At 40.5% G+C, this 17,909-nt stretch overlaps 1 protein-coding gene across 3 annotated transcripts in view; it reads left to right on the forward strand.

Annotated features, from left to right (window-relative positions):
- CPNE8 (copine 8) overlaps positions 1–17,909 on the forward strand; it is a 587,797-nt gene that overhangs the window by 419,188 nt on the left and 150,700 nt on the right. For all 3 annotated transcript variants that reach the window (XM_029615275.1, XM_029615273.1, XM_029615272.1), the window contains exon 14: positions 1,374–1,420. In XM_029615275.1, coding sequence (XP_029471135.1) covers positions 1,374–1,420 — 47 coding nt within the window. The remainder of the gene's footprint in view (positions 1–1,373; positions 1,421–17,909) is intronic.

Consider the following 17,909-nt stretch of genomic DNA (forward strand, 5'->3'; position numbering starts at 1 on the left):
ATCATCGGCTTAGGCACAACATGATTTGAAAGAACACTTTTTTGGGCATTTTTTATGCAAATAAAACTTATCTTTCATAGACAAGTTTTATTTGCTTAAAAAACACCAAAAAAAGTGTTCTTACAGTTCTAGCTGTGCCTAAGCTGATGATTAACTATTAGGCAAAAGAAGGCAAGTATTACCAGTAATGCCTATTATGACTGGCATATAGCACACTTTGATGCATTTCAATCTGGGAAGAGGGCTTCTTGTGAATTATATTGCATGATATTTAACCCTCTGTTCTGACACATTATAGTATCGCACGTGATATATGAATGACATTTTATGACCTCATAGCTAGTATTAATCTGATCACATTTGAAGGTCAATATACTGACCCATTTTGCAGATCATGGAAATGGACTGTTAATGTACATTATTTTTCTTGCAATAATAGCATATTTGCATAGTATGCAAGATTTGTGGGCATTTTTTGTGATAAAATTTGAGTGATTTTTCAGACTATCACAAAGAAAGTAACGGAATCTCTGTGAAATGTTCATTTTCATGGAAAATTGTCAAATTGTGAAGTTTTCCACATGAAAATTAACTCTGAAAATTACTAAAGAGCTGATTTGATTGTAGAGCTGATTAACAGTTTTGCATAACTTTTGCAAACAGCTGTGGAAACCAAAATTATGCATGGAAAAACTGCAAATAGAGCAAATTAAAATGTACAGATATAATTACGCATGCTAATTGTTATTTGTTCACATATTATCCAGGGGCTGTAAATAAATATTAAATAGAATAGTGGAAAGAATGGCTCCCTGAAAGACTACTACATTCCAGGGACCATGATAAGGAGAAAACTATCCCATCACCGCTCTCTGGAATCTATTACTCAAAAAAGATTTAAATCAACTTAGAAAAATATCAACAGTTCCAATTTCTTCCAATCTTGCTAACATTTGATAATTGACAGTGTCAAATATTGTTGTTAGGTCATGTAATACCACTATTGCATTAGTCCCTATATCAAGACACTTATTCAGATCATCAAATAACGCCAAGAGTGTAGTTTCCATGCTGTGCTCAGCACAGAAGCCTGATTGTTTGGTATCAAGAATGTTGTGCTCTATTAAGAAATCATTCAATTGAGACACCACCTCTCTCTTTAGCATCTTTCCCAAACAAAATTCAGAAATATATAGCTGCTGCAATAATAAGAGTGTTTTCATTTATTCAAAAATTATAGAATGGGAAAGAAATTCTGGGTTCTCAGAATGTTAAAAGGGTCAGCTAACAGAAATAATAAAAGTAGCAGTATTTTAAAACAGTCTGAAAATAGTACATTCTATTAAAAATCTTTCTATTTGTTTGGTTCTCAGGACCCAAATCAATTTCACAGTTGCCATTGATTTCACAGCTTCAAATGGTAAGTATGATAAACTTCTGCCTGCAAAATTATTCACTGGGTTTAGCCTCATAATTTTTAGAAACATAGAAACATGATAGCAGAAAAAGACAATATGGCTCATCTAGTTTGCCCATCCATCTAATTTACCTATCCTTACAATTCCCATTTATTTATTTATTTATTTATTTATTAACTTTTATTTACCGACATTCGTGAAACACATCATGCCAGAGATCCCCAGTATTTATCCTATGCTTTATTGAATTCAGATAGTTTTCATCTCCACCACCTCTACTGGGAGCTCATGCCATGTATCCTCTACTCTCTGTAAAGAAATATTTCCTAAGAATACACCTGAGTCTACCCCCTTTCACCCTCAACCAATAACCCCTCTTTCTAGAGCCTCATTTCCGTTGAAAGAGGCTCACCTCCTGTGCATGGAAACCTTTAAGATATTTGAATGTCTCTATCATCTCCCCTATCTCACCTTTCCTTCAGGATGTTCATGTTTAGATCTTGAAGTCTATCCCCCAGATGTTTTAGAATGAAGACCACTGATTATTTTAGTAGCCACCCTCTGGACCAATTCCAACTGGTTTATATTCTTTTGAAGATGCAGTCTCCAGAATTGTTCATGGTATTCCAAATTAGATCTCACCAGGGACCTATACAAGAGCAATATCATAAACATGACCATATTTACTTTCCGTAGCTATTTTTAGCTCCAAATATATTATTCTGCATAATTTAATTGTCCCTTAGAATATACCAAGAATCTGCTGAAATATTTCAGCAGATACCCATTTAAATTTATAGATAAAGCGGTTAAAATTTTTCCAGATCTTGCTATTACCACACAACAAAGAAAAAAGGCTTTCCTGGCTCTTCATCAGGAAGTCCTTTCATTGGGATTTACTTTTGTGTTAAGATTCCCCTGTAAATGTATGCTCAAGAGACAAAATGATATGTTTTTATTTTTCACTCCGGATCAATTAAGGAATTTTCTTGAACAATCCAGGGTACCAACATCATCCCCTGTGTCCATTTAGGAAAGATGGAAATTTGGTGTAGGAATCAGCTAGAATTTATCCTTGTTTAGTTATATTATATCTTATAAATACTCCCAACTGAGGTTAAACTACTACCCTCCATTTGTTTGATATGTAATAGGAAAGAAATGTGAAAAGTTATAGTATTTAGATACATACCTTGTATAATTTCTTTTTTCCTTTATCTTACTATGTGTTTTCTGTTAAATAATATGTTTTTTATGTATTATTTGAAAATCTAATAAATAAAGTATATAAAAAAAGAATATACCAAGAATCAACAAAATTTAAATTTTTTTACTACTACTACTATTGTTTGTCATTTCTGTAGCATTACTAGACATACAGAGGCCAATATTCAATGCTTCTTAGCTAGATAAGCAACGATTTATCTGCCTAACTAGTGGCCGCTGAATATCTGGCTATGTTCAGCAGTTACCACTTAACTAAATAAGGACCAGATTCATTAAGGCTTTTCTCCCATTTTGGGTCTATGGGAAAACCCTTAGGGACAGATTTTAAAAGCCTACACGCGCCGGGCCTATTTTCAAAAGGTCTGGTGGTGCGCGTAAAGCCCCGGGACGCGTGTAAGTCCTGGGGCTTGAAAAAATGGGCGGGGAGGGGGCATGGCCAGAGGCCTCTCCACTGCAGCTGGGCTGGGGGATCGTGCCCCGGCAGTTGGCTGGTGTGTGCAAGTTATGCCTGCCTCTGGCAGGCGTAACTTCTGAAATAAAGGTAATGGGGTTTGGTTTTTTTCAGGCTGAGGGGAGGGGAAGGTGGGGGAAGGAAAGTTCACTCTGAGGACGCTCCGATTTCGGAGTGGCCTTGGAGGGAACGGGGAAAGCCAGCTGGTCTTCCCGAGGGCTCGGCGTATGCAAGGTGCACTAGTGTGCACCCCCTTGCATGCACCGACCCCAGATTTTATAACATGTGCATGGCTGCGCACAAATGTTATAAAATTGGGCGTACATTTGTGCGCACCAGGGAGCGCACACAAATGTACCCTGTCCGCGTATGTTTTAAAATCCGGCCCTTAATGAATCAGGTCCTAAGTCATTTATCTGGCTAAGTAGATAGTCACATAAGTTAGGGAAGGGCAATGGATGTAGCAGGGTGACGCTACTTATCCGGCTAACTTGGCTGGATAAGTGCCAATATTCTGACTTATCCATTTAAGTTATATCTATCGTACAGCAGGTTTAACTTAGCCGGATAGAACTTATCCAGCTAAGTGGCGCTAAATGCAGGGCTATTCAGCAGCATAGCCGTGCTGCTGAACATCCCTTGTTAAGTTAGCCAGATAAGTTTTATCTGGCTAACTTACTTAGCCGTTTTCATTTCAGTATTGACTTCACATAGTCCTTACTCTATGGAGCTTATAGTGTAGTCAATAGCATGTGCATTTGTTTAATTCGGTTCATTATTTATGCACGTAAATCACAGATTTTATAGTACACTCATAACAGATAGTATGCTTATGCTACTAATAACTCAAGTTATGCGCACACTATCTGTTTTTATGCATGTACTATAAAATCCACGAGTAATGCGCATAAACATGAAAACAAATGAAACAAAGTTACATCCTTAGTAGTCAAGACACAGACAAAACAAGCTTCAGAAAATGTATTTATTATTAAGTATATGGTTAAAATTGACAAGATAATGATCAGGGACTGCCAGAGCTTAAGTTTTAAAAGCAGCCTCAAAAAGGTGGGTTTTTAGGTGGGATGTGAATATCACCAGAGAAGGAAAGGAGATGTTCCAACTCAGAAATGATATGCCAGGAATACAGTATCGCAAGGTATATAAAGCATAAAGTTTAGCGTTGCCCATGGGAGAGAAGGACACAGCAGGGATGGATTTAGTATTTTGCTACCTCTAGGCATTTTTCAACTGTTGTGTTTCCCCTCCCCAAAGTCAGAAAACAGGGAATAGAAGTTCTAAGACACAGCTCCACAGTTTCTTGCAGCATATTGATAAACATTTACAACTTTTATTTTACTTTATAAAATAAAGTAGTTTTCCAATCTTGTTTGTGTCCGATAATTTCTTTTTAATTAGTGTGGAAAAGGGATATCAAGTATTAATACAAGGAGATGATCTTAGGAATGGAGTGCGAAGGAGAAGGTAAAAGGATCAGGGATGAGACAAGGAAGGGATGAAGAAAAGATGAGAGGACTGGGGATTGAGAGAGAAGTATGAAAAGGAAAGAGGATTGGGTATTGGGGGAAGGAGAGGAAAGGAAAAGAGGCCTGGAGATGAGGAGGGTGGGAGATAGAAGATGAGGAAGATCAAGGAGAGATCAGAAGTCTGGGATAGGGAAGAGGAGGGAAGGGGAAGGGGAGTATGAACTAGGAGGAATTGGAGATGGATTCCAGGATCCGAGGAGATTGGAGAGGTAGGAAGGAAGGAAGATTCCAGTATCTACAGTATAGAATCTGAAGATCTGAATTCTAGTGGTGGGGGAGGGGAAGGGAAGAGACAGATGTCCCTACAATGTTCTAGTCCCACTGCTCCATTCATACCCTCTTTATTCTCCCACCTCGTATGGCAGATATAGATGTGTAGTTTATTGGATATATGCTTTAAATAAAATAAAAAATGTGTGGGTACCTACAATGATATATCCGTCAGAGAACCCTAAAATAGAGTAAGTAACATCATTAATGTTTTAAATGATTTGAAAGATGCTTAATGTTGCAAACTTTATTACAAAGAATATCAAAACTATTCCAAAATAATTTAAAAAATTAAATTGGCACAATAACACACATATATTTATCAATTGCCCTAGCCAATCATTCCTCATTCACACCACTTCTAAACTCTCTGTAGTGTTATGCATTTATAACATGTATAGATATCGACATAAAACATTGTCAAAATATATACAAAGTGCTTGTAAAGAAACAATGATACACTTGCAATAGAGCTGGATTTCAAGAAAGATACTTTGTGAATTGCCAATGAGTCACATGGAAGATACCTTCATTAAAAAGGGGAATCAGTTGAATCACAGTTTACAAGAAAAGATACTTTGTAATTGTTTCACAGAACTGTTGTTCCAATGATGTTTCTGTAGTTTCTGCTATATTCTGTATTCTCTCTGTCCCTACAAAGGCCTCTGTTTTGCCATCCAGGCTTCCTCAGGGGAAAATATCGTTCATAACTATTCTTGAGTTGATATATTTAGTGAAGAGGACTCGATCTCTTATTGATTCTATTTTGTATGTCGATTTGCCAATTCAGTGTCTTAAGACTTCAACTGTTGTTAATTAACAGCTTGCTAAATGCAGCATAATTATCTGTGAATTTCCACTGTCTTCTTAGTGTGTTAGAAAATATTTCAAGTCTCTTGGGAGCAGTCCAGATACAGTTTCAGCAATGAGACTTGAAAAGTTTTCCAACATGCTAAGAAGATTCAATCTTTCAACTTGAGAAGAAAGGTTTGGATGATACAGATAATCCTCTTCTTGAATTAATAACAACAGATTGGATAACAGTGTGGATATTGAGCTAGTCGCTTCATTTTTGCAATCTAAGGAAGTTGAGGACATTTTGGTTTCTACCAGAAAACCTTCAACCTGAGAATTTATAAATTCAGATGAAAACAGTTTTCTTCCTGGTGTAAAAAAAAATTCCTGGACCCATTCACTTTTGAGCCAAGGGAGTTGCTACAGTACTTATTCTCCCGCTCCTCCTCAGGTCCTGCACATCATCAGTCCAAGTACATCTCAGTGCCATAGCAGCTTACCATGTTCAATTTCTTTTCATCCTTTAGTATTTTATTTATTTATTTAATTTCTTTTATACCAAATACCAGACCAACATTGGATGCCCAAAGAGATATCAAAGTTCATGAAAGATTTATGGTATTCAAGGCCTCCAGTAGCTAAGCTACCAGTACTTTGGGTCCTCATTGTGGTATTGGCATAGCTCATGAAGCCTCCTTATGAACTAAGTCTGCTTCATTGAAGTTCCTCACATGAAAAGTACTATCCCTAGTTGCCATTACCTCAGCTAGAAGAGACAGTGAGCTTCAGGCATTAATACATTATTCACCATACATGCAGTTTAATCCACAATAGAGTGGTGCTCTTCACTCACCCCAAATTTCTACTAAAAGTAGAATCAGTTTTTCATATAAATCAAGCCATTGTGTTGCCTACATTCTTTCTTAGGTCACTAGAACATGAGGGTGAGAAGGCCCTTCATTCATTAGGCTACTAAAGGGCCTTGGCTTACTATCAAAAGAGAATTCAATAAATTAATCAGGCCTTGCAACTTTTCATCTCTTATAATCTTAATAGACTACGCATAGCAGTTGCCAAGTACACTTTGTCCAACTGATTAGCAGACTGTATTGCTTTACTCTGGCAGGCCTTTGGATCGCAGACTCTTATCAAAGCTCATTAGGTGAGAACTATGGCTACATCAGTATTTCATCTCAAAGTGTTGCCTGTGAAAGATATCTGTAAAGCTGCAGCTTGGTCATCAGTTCACACCGTTATATCCCATTGTTGTCTGCACAGTTTAGCAAGAAGTGACATTAAATTTGGACAAGCAGGTTTGTGCAACCTGTTTGCCCAGTTGTCTACTGGCCATGGTGGAACATAGGTTGATTTTTTAGTAATCACTCCTCGCGGAAGAATTAAATGATTTCTTTGCTTCGGTGTTTACTGAAGAGGATGTTGTGGAGATACCCATTCTAGAGAAGGTTTTCATGGGTAATGATTCAGATGGACTGAACCAAATCATAGTAAACCTAGAAGATGTGGTAGGTCTGATTGACAAACTGAAGAGTAGTAAACATCTGGACCAGATGGTATACACCCCAGGGTTCTGAAGGAACTCAAAAATGAAATTTCAGATCTATTAGAAACATTTGTAACCCATCATTAAAACCATCCATTGTATCTGAAGACTGGAGGGTGGCTAATGTAATCCTAATATTTAAAAAGGGCTCCGGGGCAATCGGGGAAACTACAGACCAGTTAGCCTGACGTCAGTGCCAGGAAAAATAGTGGAAAGTGTTCTAAATATCAAAACACAGAACAAAGTCAGCATAGCTTTACCAAAGGCAAGTCTTGCCTCACAAATCTGCTTCACTTTTTTGAAGGGGTTAATAAACATGTAGATAAAGGTGAATCGGTAGATGTAGTCTATTTGGATTTTCAGAAGGCATTTGACTAAAGTTCCTCATGAGAAGCTTCTAGGAAAAGTAAAAAGTCATGGGATAGTCATGGGATGAAAGGCAATGTCCTTTCATGGATTACAAACTAGTTAAAAGACAGGAAACAGAGAGTAGGATTAAATGGACAATTTTCTCAGTGGAGGGGGGTGGGCAGTGGAGTGCCACAGGGATCTGTACTGGGACCCGTGCTTTTCAATATATTTATAAATGATCTAGAAAGGAATATGACAAATGAGGTAATCAAATTTGCAGACGATACAAAATTATTCAGAGTAGTTAAATCACAAGCAGATTGTGATAAATTGCAGGAGGACCTTATGAGACTGGAAAATTGGGCATCTAAATGGCAGATTAAATTTAATGTGGACAAGTGCAAGGTGATGCACATAGGGAAAAATAACCCATGCTATAGTTACACAATGTTAGGTTTCATATTAGGAGCTACCACCCAGGAAAGAGATCTAGGAGTCATAGTGGATAATACATTGAAATTGGCTCAGAGTGCTACGGCAGTCAAAAAAGCAAACAGAAGGTTAGGAATTATTAGGAAGGGAAGGGTGAATAAAACGGAAAATGTCATAATGCCTCTGTTTCACTCCATGGTGAGACCACACCTTGAATACTGTGTACAATTCTGGTCGCCGCATCTCAAAAAAGATATAGTTGCGATGGAGAAGGTACAGAGAAATGCGACCAAAATGATAAAAGGGATGGAAAAGCTCCCCTACAGGAAAGACTAAATATGTTAGGACTATTCAGCTTGGAGAAGAGATGGCTGACGGGGATCTGATAGAGTGTTTAAATCATGAGAGGTCTAGAATGGGTAGATGTGAATCAGTTATTTACTTTTTCGGATAATAGGACTAGGGGGCACTCCATGAAGTTAACATGTAGCACATTTAAAATTAATCAGAGAAAGTTCTTTTTCACTCAGCGCACAATTAAACTCTGGAATTTGTTGCCAGGGGATGTTGTTAGTGCAGTTAGTGTAGCTGGGTTTAAAAAAGGTTTGGATAAGTTCTTGGAGGAGAAGTTCATTACCTGCTGTTAATCAAGTTGACTTAGAAAATAGCCACTGCTATTACTAGCATCAATAGCATGGGATATATACTTAGTTTTTGGGTACTTGCCAGGTACTTGTAGCCTGGATTGGCCACTGTTGGAAACAGGATGCTGGGCTTGATGGACCCTTGGTCTGACCCAGTATGGCATGTTCTTATGCAGCCTTCAACTTGGGTTTTCCCATGTGTTGTGGCTAATTCAGCCCTGCTTGTCGATGGAGAAAGCAAGATTGCTTAACATAAATGGGGTTCTCCAGAGGCAGTAGGATGAATTAGCCATACTTAATACCTGTCCTTCTCCCTAGAGAGCTGACTGCTGAGCTAAAGTTCAGCTCTACAATCAACTGAAGGGCACACAAGGCATTGCCTATGCAGGAACTCCTATACATGCTCAGTAGAGCAACAGCTGTATGAGCTATGAGAGACGGTTCCATTCAGTGGCATTGGATGACATCACCCACATTTCATGCCTAATTCATCCTGCTGTCTTTGGAGAACCCTGTTTATAATACAAATGCATTGTCCATCACATGAAATCAAGGTCTCCTTTAGATGTTTGTTCTATTTATTTATTTATTTATGAACATTTTTTTTATTACTTTCTAATTATTTAATGCTTCTAGAAATTCAAGGCAAGAAACAACGTTTACATTCATAAAAACCACATAAAAAACATGGGCCTGGATTTTCCTACGGCGATGGCTTTCTGAATCCTGTGGTAATGGGGGGCGAAGCTGGGGGTGGGCCTGTGAAAGCCGGCAGCAATCACACCACCGCGGTGTTATCGCTGCTGGATTTCGCACCCAATAGCGCCACCGTGAAAGGTGGTGCTATTGGGCGCGCTACTGGCGGCGATAACGGGTCTTACGTTATCGCCACCAGCGATGTGTCCTCCCCAACGCTGCCCTGACTCCTCCTCTTCCGGTCCTGACTCCACCCCTATCTAGCTATCGTGTGCGAAAAATCCCTTTTCACATGCAATAGGGATAGAAAATGACCCCCATAGTGGCTAACATGAACAAGGACAACTATTTCACAAAATGACAAAAATCTGACTGGAAGTTAGGCACCAGACTGCATGACATAAAATACTTTGACACAAAGAAACAGCCATCCACTCCAAGATGCTATAAAAGTTAATAGATGAAGAATTAACAAGAGTCTGGTAATAGAAACAAAAATGAGATAATAAGCCTAGCAAGGTTACACACTATCTAACACTGTCAACGGTAAACAACCAGAATATCTCAAATACACACACAATAACCTTAAAGTATCAAATGGCATGCACGAAAGAGGCCAACCAAAGATCAGGTCATTCAAATTCCATCCTAAAAAGCAATGTTTTCTAAGACTTCTTAAAAATCTGTATACAAGTTATGATGTACAGCTGTTTGAGCAGTATATTCCAAAATAGAGGCTTGGCCACAGAAAATCTCTGTCATGGGTCTCTGTTAAGTGGGTGGTGCGGCAATGGTACTATTTAAAAACATTTACCAACCTACTCGAGCAATAAGGAAGCATTGCTGCTCAGGAGTTTATGAATGAGCATTGCCATCATATATTTGATCTCCAATGCACTGGGAACCAATGAAGTAAATGGAGAATAGGAGTTGATCTCTGATGTTAATACCAGTCAAAATATGGGAAGAGGAATTCTGGACAATTTGTGGGCTCTAATGACATTTCCCTGTAACCCAATATAGGTGAAGCTGCAATAATCTAACCCTGAAAGGACTAGGGCTTGCAGTGCTGACTGAAAATCATGAGTATTCAATAAAGGTCTTGATTGATGAAGCATGGGCAACTTGAAAAAAAGCAGCAGTTACAACAGACTTAATCTGAGCATACATGGGTTCGTATCCAGAATGACACCTAAATTCTTTACTCACTCCACGATCAGTATCTCACAGCCCTCAAACCTGAAAACCGAAGGAAAATTCAGCAAGGCATTCTATTTAAGATCATTACCTCTGTCTTTTTCAAATTATGGGCAAGCTTGTTATGCCACAACCATTACTTAACAGATGCAAAGCTTCTGAGCTGTAGCTAATTTTGAGTTAAATGGCATACCTTGCAGAGTTTATGGGTAGTAATGAGCTCATTATAGCCAGTTATAGTTAAAAATCATCTGAGTTAGCAGGATATCTTAACTCCTTTCCCGAAATGCCCTTAGATTGCCTCTTTTTTATCCAGCTAGATTTTAACCGAATAATGACTTATCTGGCTAAAATCTAGCTGGATAAATATCTCAGTATTCAAAACATTGCTATTTAGATGGATAACTTATGAGTTTTCCAACAAAATGGCTTTAAATATTTACTCAAACTGTGTGGAGATACCAAAACCTGCATTGCTTCATCTTCAGAATCTAATTGATGCAAAGACCTAGGATGTAATAAACTTTAGAAGTAGATAAGAGAGAATCAGGACCCATTTTCAACATGACTAAGAAGTAACTTCTTAGCTTCTCCTGGGGAGATATTAGCTTCACTCCAAAAATTTAGAAAGCATAGTTTCTATACTGCAGTGTATTCTGTAGACTTTCCAACTGATAGGACTGAATTTTCAAAAGGATTTGCTTGCATAGAACCTGATTTTATGAATGTAAGTGGGCTTTAGAAAATTGTCTGGGGACGGTGTGCATAAAAATAAATGTATAAGCGATTTTGTATGTATTTTTATGTGTACTACAAAGAGGCATTCCAGAGGAGGTGGAGTTGGGGTAGGGAAACCATTCATATACATACTTTAAATTTTCAAAAATCTGTGTATAAATGTATACATAGCAGTTGTAAATATGAACCTGCTCATAAGAACATAAGAAATTGCCATGCTGGGTCAGACCAAGGGTCCATCAAGCCCAGCATCCTGTTTCCAACAGAGGCCAAACCAGGCCATAAGAACCTGGCAAGTACCCAAACACTAAGACGATCCCATGCTACTGATGCAATTAATAGCAGTGGTTATTCCCTAAGTAAACTTGATTAATAGCAGTTAATGGACTTCTCCTCCAAGAACTTATCCAAACCTTTTTTGAACCCAGCTACACTAACTGCACTAACCACATCCTCTGGCAACAAATTCTCATGTTCAAAGTGGACTTATACATGTCAGTCTGCTTTGAAAATTCGGTTTAAAGTCAGTGGGGCAGATTTTATAAATCTGCGCACACGCGTACTTTTGTTCGCGCACCAGGCGCGAACAAGAGTACGCGGGATTTCAATAGATACGCGCGTCTCTTCATCTGAAAATTTTCAAAGCTCATTTATACAGCTAGACAGCGTTACTTCCATACGAGTAGCCAGATATTCGGTTACATTAGATGGATAACTAAACTCCTCCCCAGAATGCTCCTGAAATGCCCTTTTTTATCCAGCTAAATTATAGCCGGATAAGTAGTTATCCGGCTATAATTTTGCTGGATAAGTGGCTGAATATGCCACATTTTCCATTTAGACGGATAACTTGTGAGTTATCCGTCTAAATGGCTTTTGAATATTAATATTTTAGTAAATAACTCACTTAATTTTACACCTGTTAATTATCTAGTGTAATTGATATCAAACTTGTTTATTGTGTGGAAGGTCTGTGTGAAATGGGGGGAGTTCAGGCTGAAGAACCAGGAGAGTCTCAGTGGCCCAGAGAAGGACTGGACAAACTGGAGTAGAGGAATTGTAATTTCAAATAAGCACGCATGTTTTAAATCAGGTAAATCAGGTTTTATGTCTGCAAGTCCTACTTTATTTTAGTGGGTAAAATATACCTGCATATATTTTTTAAATTGGTAGGAGAAGTGCACACGTTCATTGCATTGAAATACTCGCCTTTAATGCATTGCATGTGTACACGCATAAACAATCGTGCGCATGTATATTGGGGGAAGATATATGCATATCTGATATGCATGGGTTACAAAATACTATCGTAGATCTTTGCACAGCCATATATGCACATACGGGCGGATTTTAAAAGCCCTGCTCGCCGGCAAGCCTATTTTCCATAGGCCGCCGGCGCGCGCAGAGCCCCGGGATGCGCGTAGGTCTCGGGGTTTTTGGAAGGGGGCATGTCGGGGGCGGGACTTGATGACGCGGCATTTCGGGGGCGGGGCGGCGTTTCGGGGGCGGGACCGGGGGCGTGGCGCCGGCCCGGGGGCGTGGTCCAGGCCTTCGGACTAGCCCCCGGGTCGGAGCACGGCGCACCAGCAGTCCGCTGGCGCGCATAGATTTACGTCTGCTTCTCGCAGGCGTAAATCTACGGACAAAGGTAAGGGGGGGGTTTAGATAGGGCCGGGGGGGTGGGTTAGGTAGAGGAAGGGAGGGGAAGGTGAGGGGAGGGCGAAAGAGAGTTCCCTCCGAGGCCGCTCCGATTTCGGAGCGGCCTCGGAGGGAACGGTGACAGGCTGCGCGGCTCGGCGCGCACCAGCTGCCCAAAATCGGCAGCCTTGCGCGCATCGATCCAGGATTTTATAAGATACGCGCGGCTACGCGCGTATCTTATAAAATCCAGCGTACTTTTGTTTGCACCTGGTGCGCAAACAAAAGTATGCGAACGCGCTTTTTTTAAAAAATCTACCCCATATTGTATATGCGGTTTCACAGAGCTGTTTGAAAGCTATCTTCAGAGAGTTTTTCACTTTCAGCAGTTCTCTTTCAAAAGAGAAAAGTACTTGTCGTGTAAATTAAAGCAGAAATTGCAAGATCAGTGGCTTCAACCTGTCACACATGGCACATGACTCAGTTGTAAAATAAGATGAAAGTTCTCTAGGTTCTGAAGCAAACACAAGATCCTAACTTTACTGCTGAACCTTTGCAGCTTTGATCTGTAGTGGGTGAAAGCCCCAGATTTCCAAAGTTACAGAAGCTAGGAGCAAGAATATGGTATGGCAGAATCATGGGTCATCAAGATGTGAATGCATCAGTTTTAGAGATAATCTATTAGATAAATGAGGCTTGACCGACGTGCCGCAAATGCGCAGTAGAGAGCAGCTCTACTGCGCATGTGCGGGTGAACACGTCTGTCAGAGCAGAGCGTCAGCTCTTTGAAAACATGGCGGCAGTGGCGGCAAGGAGCGGTGGCGAGGAACGGTGGCGGCGGCAAGGGGCAGTGACGGCGGCGGTGAGGAGCGGTGGTGGCGGCGAGGGGCAGCGGCGGCGAGGAGTGTGAGGGACCTCCCCCGGAGATCTTCCGTTTGTGCCATCCGAAGGGGTTGTGAATGAGCTGAGAGAGGGGGAGTGACTGAGGGGAGGGGGGAAGTGGCTGAGGGGGAGGGAGGAGGGAGTGACTGAGGGGAGGGGGGAGGGAGGAGGGAGTAACTGAGGGGGGGAGAGGGGAGGGAGTGACTGAGGGGAGGAGGGGGGACTGAGGGGGGGGAGAGGGGAGGGAGTAACTGAGGGGTGACTGAGGGGAGGGGGAGAGGGGAGGGAGTGACTGAGGGGAGGGGGAGGGAGAATAGAGGGTGAGGGGAGAATGAGGGGGAGGGGGAAGGAAATGGACCGAAAAAATGTTTTAATGTAGCCCGTTGTTACGGGCTTAATGCTAGTACAGTAATAAAAAAACAGAGGAGATAATGTATTTTATGAAGTAGAATACTTCTCCAAAAAATGGTAAGCTCAGTGGTTCTTGAAAGTGAACAGAGAATGAGTCTAATAATCTGAAAGGGTACATACATTCAATGATTAAAAACAGCAAGAGAAACAGTGGAGGTGAGAGCAAACTGAGCATATAAGGGAGGCCAAGAGGATATGCATAAGAAATAATGATAAGGGAGAGATCGTATGGTATGAGAGAGGTACCAGGTCCTACCCTGCTTGAGCTGCCTGGGGAGCTGACTGAAACGAGTTTCAGCTAGCATCTGACATCATTATTTGGTGCCTGCCTCTCCTTAATAAAAATATGGACTTGCAGCTCACTGGCGCCAGCACACTAAAGGGGCGCACCCTAGGTCCAAATTTGACTTCATCAAGTAGCAAGGCTGTTGTGAGTGCTTACTCTCTACGTTTTTTTTCTTTCTCTTTCCTGGAATGCATAAGAAGAGAAAGTGGATTGTCCAATTTTCTCATCCAGTTCTGGCAATTTATCTTCCTCTCCACCTTCATTTGCTTCTTTTATGATGCCTATAGGTCAAGATGTATCTCACATTTTAGGGCCTGTTCATCTTGGTGGGTTTTCTGCTGCTTTGAAGAGGCTTTGCCTTGATCTGATCTCCACCACAGTTGGAGTTAGATAACTCAGCAGTACTTACAGAGGAAAGGCAGAGGGACCAAAGTGTCACTAGTCTACCCTCAGGTGATGGGAAGAGAGCTGCCTTAATGGCAACATCAGTCAAACTGAATGGATCTGGGTCTTTTATTCCAGAGAGTTCAGCTAGATCGACTTTCACCTCAACTCCTATTAAGCCTCCATCTATAACTCTAGAGACTGTGTGGATGGCAGTAATGGGACTAGAATTTTCCTTGATTGCTAAAATTGATGATGCCTTATTGATTATGAGAGATCTCTCAAATCAATTAGCTACTCATTTTCAACTTATTGCTCACATGATGAAAATGCCCTAATAAAAGATAAGGAATTATTAATATTTTATGAATGTTTATTTGAAGCCTCTCAGAACCTTGGACGAAGCGACATACACATTTTTAAAAATAAATAAAGCACTGTTGGATGGAAAATTTTAAGAATTTCTCAAGAAGACTTAACCTTCAATTTTTATATTTTCCTAAAGTTTCTTTGATGGCACCTCTTGAGATTCTTAAAAAATTCCATTTAGAAATCCTGCAAATTCCTGTTGACTCAATCCCTCGTATAACTAATGCTTTTTATTTCCCCTCGTTTAGTAGGAGGGATTCTGAAGTTGTACCCCTAGAGGCATATCAGGGAGCTGAAAGATTGGATCTGATTGGATTTTTGCAGGACTCACAATATGTGATTTCATCTAGGGTGTCCTTATTGGTGACATACGCCTTGGAACATGATAAAGATTGGACACTTAAGATAGTTTTTCAAAGAAAATCGAAGAATGTATGGAATAGTAAGGTAGCTCTTTTTCCAGATGTGGCTGAAGCCACACAATTGAGGCAGAAAGCTTTTTTGATGTTGAAACAGAAAGTAATTGCTCATGGGGCTAACTTTGCATTAAAGTTTCCATTTACATGTTTTGTGAAGTTGAGGACCAATTACTATGTGTTTTTTGATCCCCATCAATTAGAAAATTTCTTGCAGAATAGGATTTCTTCTCCTTTTTCCATCCCACAGTTGACTGAGTTGTGAACATAGACATAAATAATTGTTCATCTTGAAATTTCTTCCTAATTTTGTTTCAGTTATGTCTCCCCCAAGTGAGGTCTGAATGTATTATATGTTCTGGGTATGCTAGTTTATTTGTATTTTATTATGACAAGAACAAAAACAGGAGAAAATCAGTGGAAAAATGACTCATTATTTTTCTGGGTAAATATCAGAGTTTATTTTTGTGGATTGAAGCCAAGAAAATAAAATAATATTAAGCAGATTCTCCAACTCAACAACACCCCTATCTCTGTCCCCATCTCCTGCCTAGCATGTCCCTTTCCTCACATCCCCAATGAGAATCTCCCTCTTCCCCTCCCCCTCAATTGCAACAGCATTTATCCTTTACTAATGGTGGCTACAGATATCTCCTCTTCTTGCTGAGGCTCCTGCAATCTGCAGCACTGCACTTCTTTGTTGTGGGGCCAGGGAGCCTGCCAGGAAGTGCTTCTGGTGGGTATGGCCCACTTTATATGCTGCATTGGCGATACCAAGCAGCAGGTACTTTGGCTGCTTGGTGTGAGGGGGAGATGGGACTTGAAACAGCACATCAGCGGCACTGGAGGGGGGATGCTTTTACTGGCGGGGGCGGGTCTTGAAATGCTTCATGTAGTTTGGCTCACACTGGCTTCCAGCAGTTGCTGGAGGCCTTGGGAACCTACATCCTCAGTTCTGGAGCTGCACTTTAATCAACATAAATTTAAGGTGAAAATTGGTTTAAACCAATTTTCACTTTTGGAAAAATCTGGGAATTTAAGGGTGAAAATGTGTTTAAACTGAAAATGAAAGACCCTATTTATAGAATATATGCTTGCCTAATTGCTAAAATTGGGTAAACTGACCTGTCTGAAAATGCTCTCTCTGCCTGACTGAAAGTACATGTGAGTTTCCTAACAGGGATTAACAATGAACAAACTTCAAATCTTTTCCGCTAGAAAGAAAACAGTAGAACTAGGGGTCATAATATGAAACATCAGGGGTAAGACTCAGAACCAATATCAGGAAATATTTCTTCAAGGAGAGGGGTGGTGGATGCTTGGAATGCTTTCCCAGAAGAGGTGGTGAAGACGAGAACAGTTAATGAATTCAAATGGGTATGGGACAAACACTACAGATCTGCTGGGGGTAACAGAGCAACAGTTGCTACCTTTAATAGAACATATGGTGGTAACATGTTAAGGGCAGTAACATGTTAAGGGCAGTTACTACCCTTAACAAAACACATGGGAGTAACCTGCACGGAGCAGCAGTTACCTAAAAGAAAATGGGGTAACCTGCATGGAGCAACAGTTATTACACTTACCAGAACACATGAGGGTAATCTGCATGGAGTGGCAGTTAATACCATAAGGAAATGCTGGGCAGGCTGGATGGGCCATCTAGTCCTTATCTGCCATCATTACTATGTTACTATAAGACTGAAAGTACATGTGAGTTAAAAAGAGGCATTCCTGAGGGTGTGTTTAAGTCGGGGAAGGAAAACAGTATGCATACTTGGCATTTTTTAAGGTATGTTTGCTATTTCATCCCTCTCCACCTCCTGTACAAATTGCAGTTGCAAAGTATGCAGGCACTTTTAGCACTCATACTTTATGCTAGCTAATTTTCAAGAGAAACTATCCTGGTAGGTTTCTTTGAAAATTAACATGTGGTAATAATGCCTACCTACATTGCAACTCTTCAGGCTACCCATAATTGCTTCCTTACGGGTAGATTTTAAAAACCCTACGCACGTAAATCCCGGGATTTTCACACGTGGCCGGGCCTTGCGAGAGCTGGGCAAATTTTCAAAGGGGCCTGGCCACGCACGTAAACTCCAGTACACACACAAATGCCGGGCTTCTTCGAAGGTGCGGGGCAGGGTGGGGTGGAACGGAGGCCGGCCAGGATAGCGGCCATTAGCCGCTGTCCCG

Source organism: Rhinatrema bivittatum, chromosome 9 (assembly GCF_901001135.1).
Source record: "Rhinatrema bivittatum chromosome 9, aRhiBiv1.1, whole genome shotgun sequence".
Lineage (NCBI taxonomy): Eukaryota > Metazoa > Chordata > Amphibia > Gymnophiona > Rhinatrematidae > Rhinatrema > Rhinatrema bivittatum.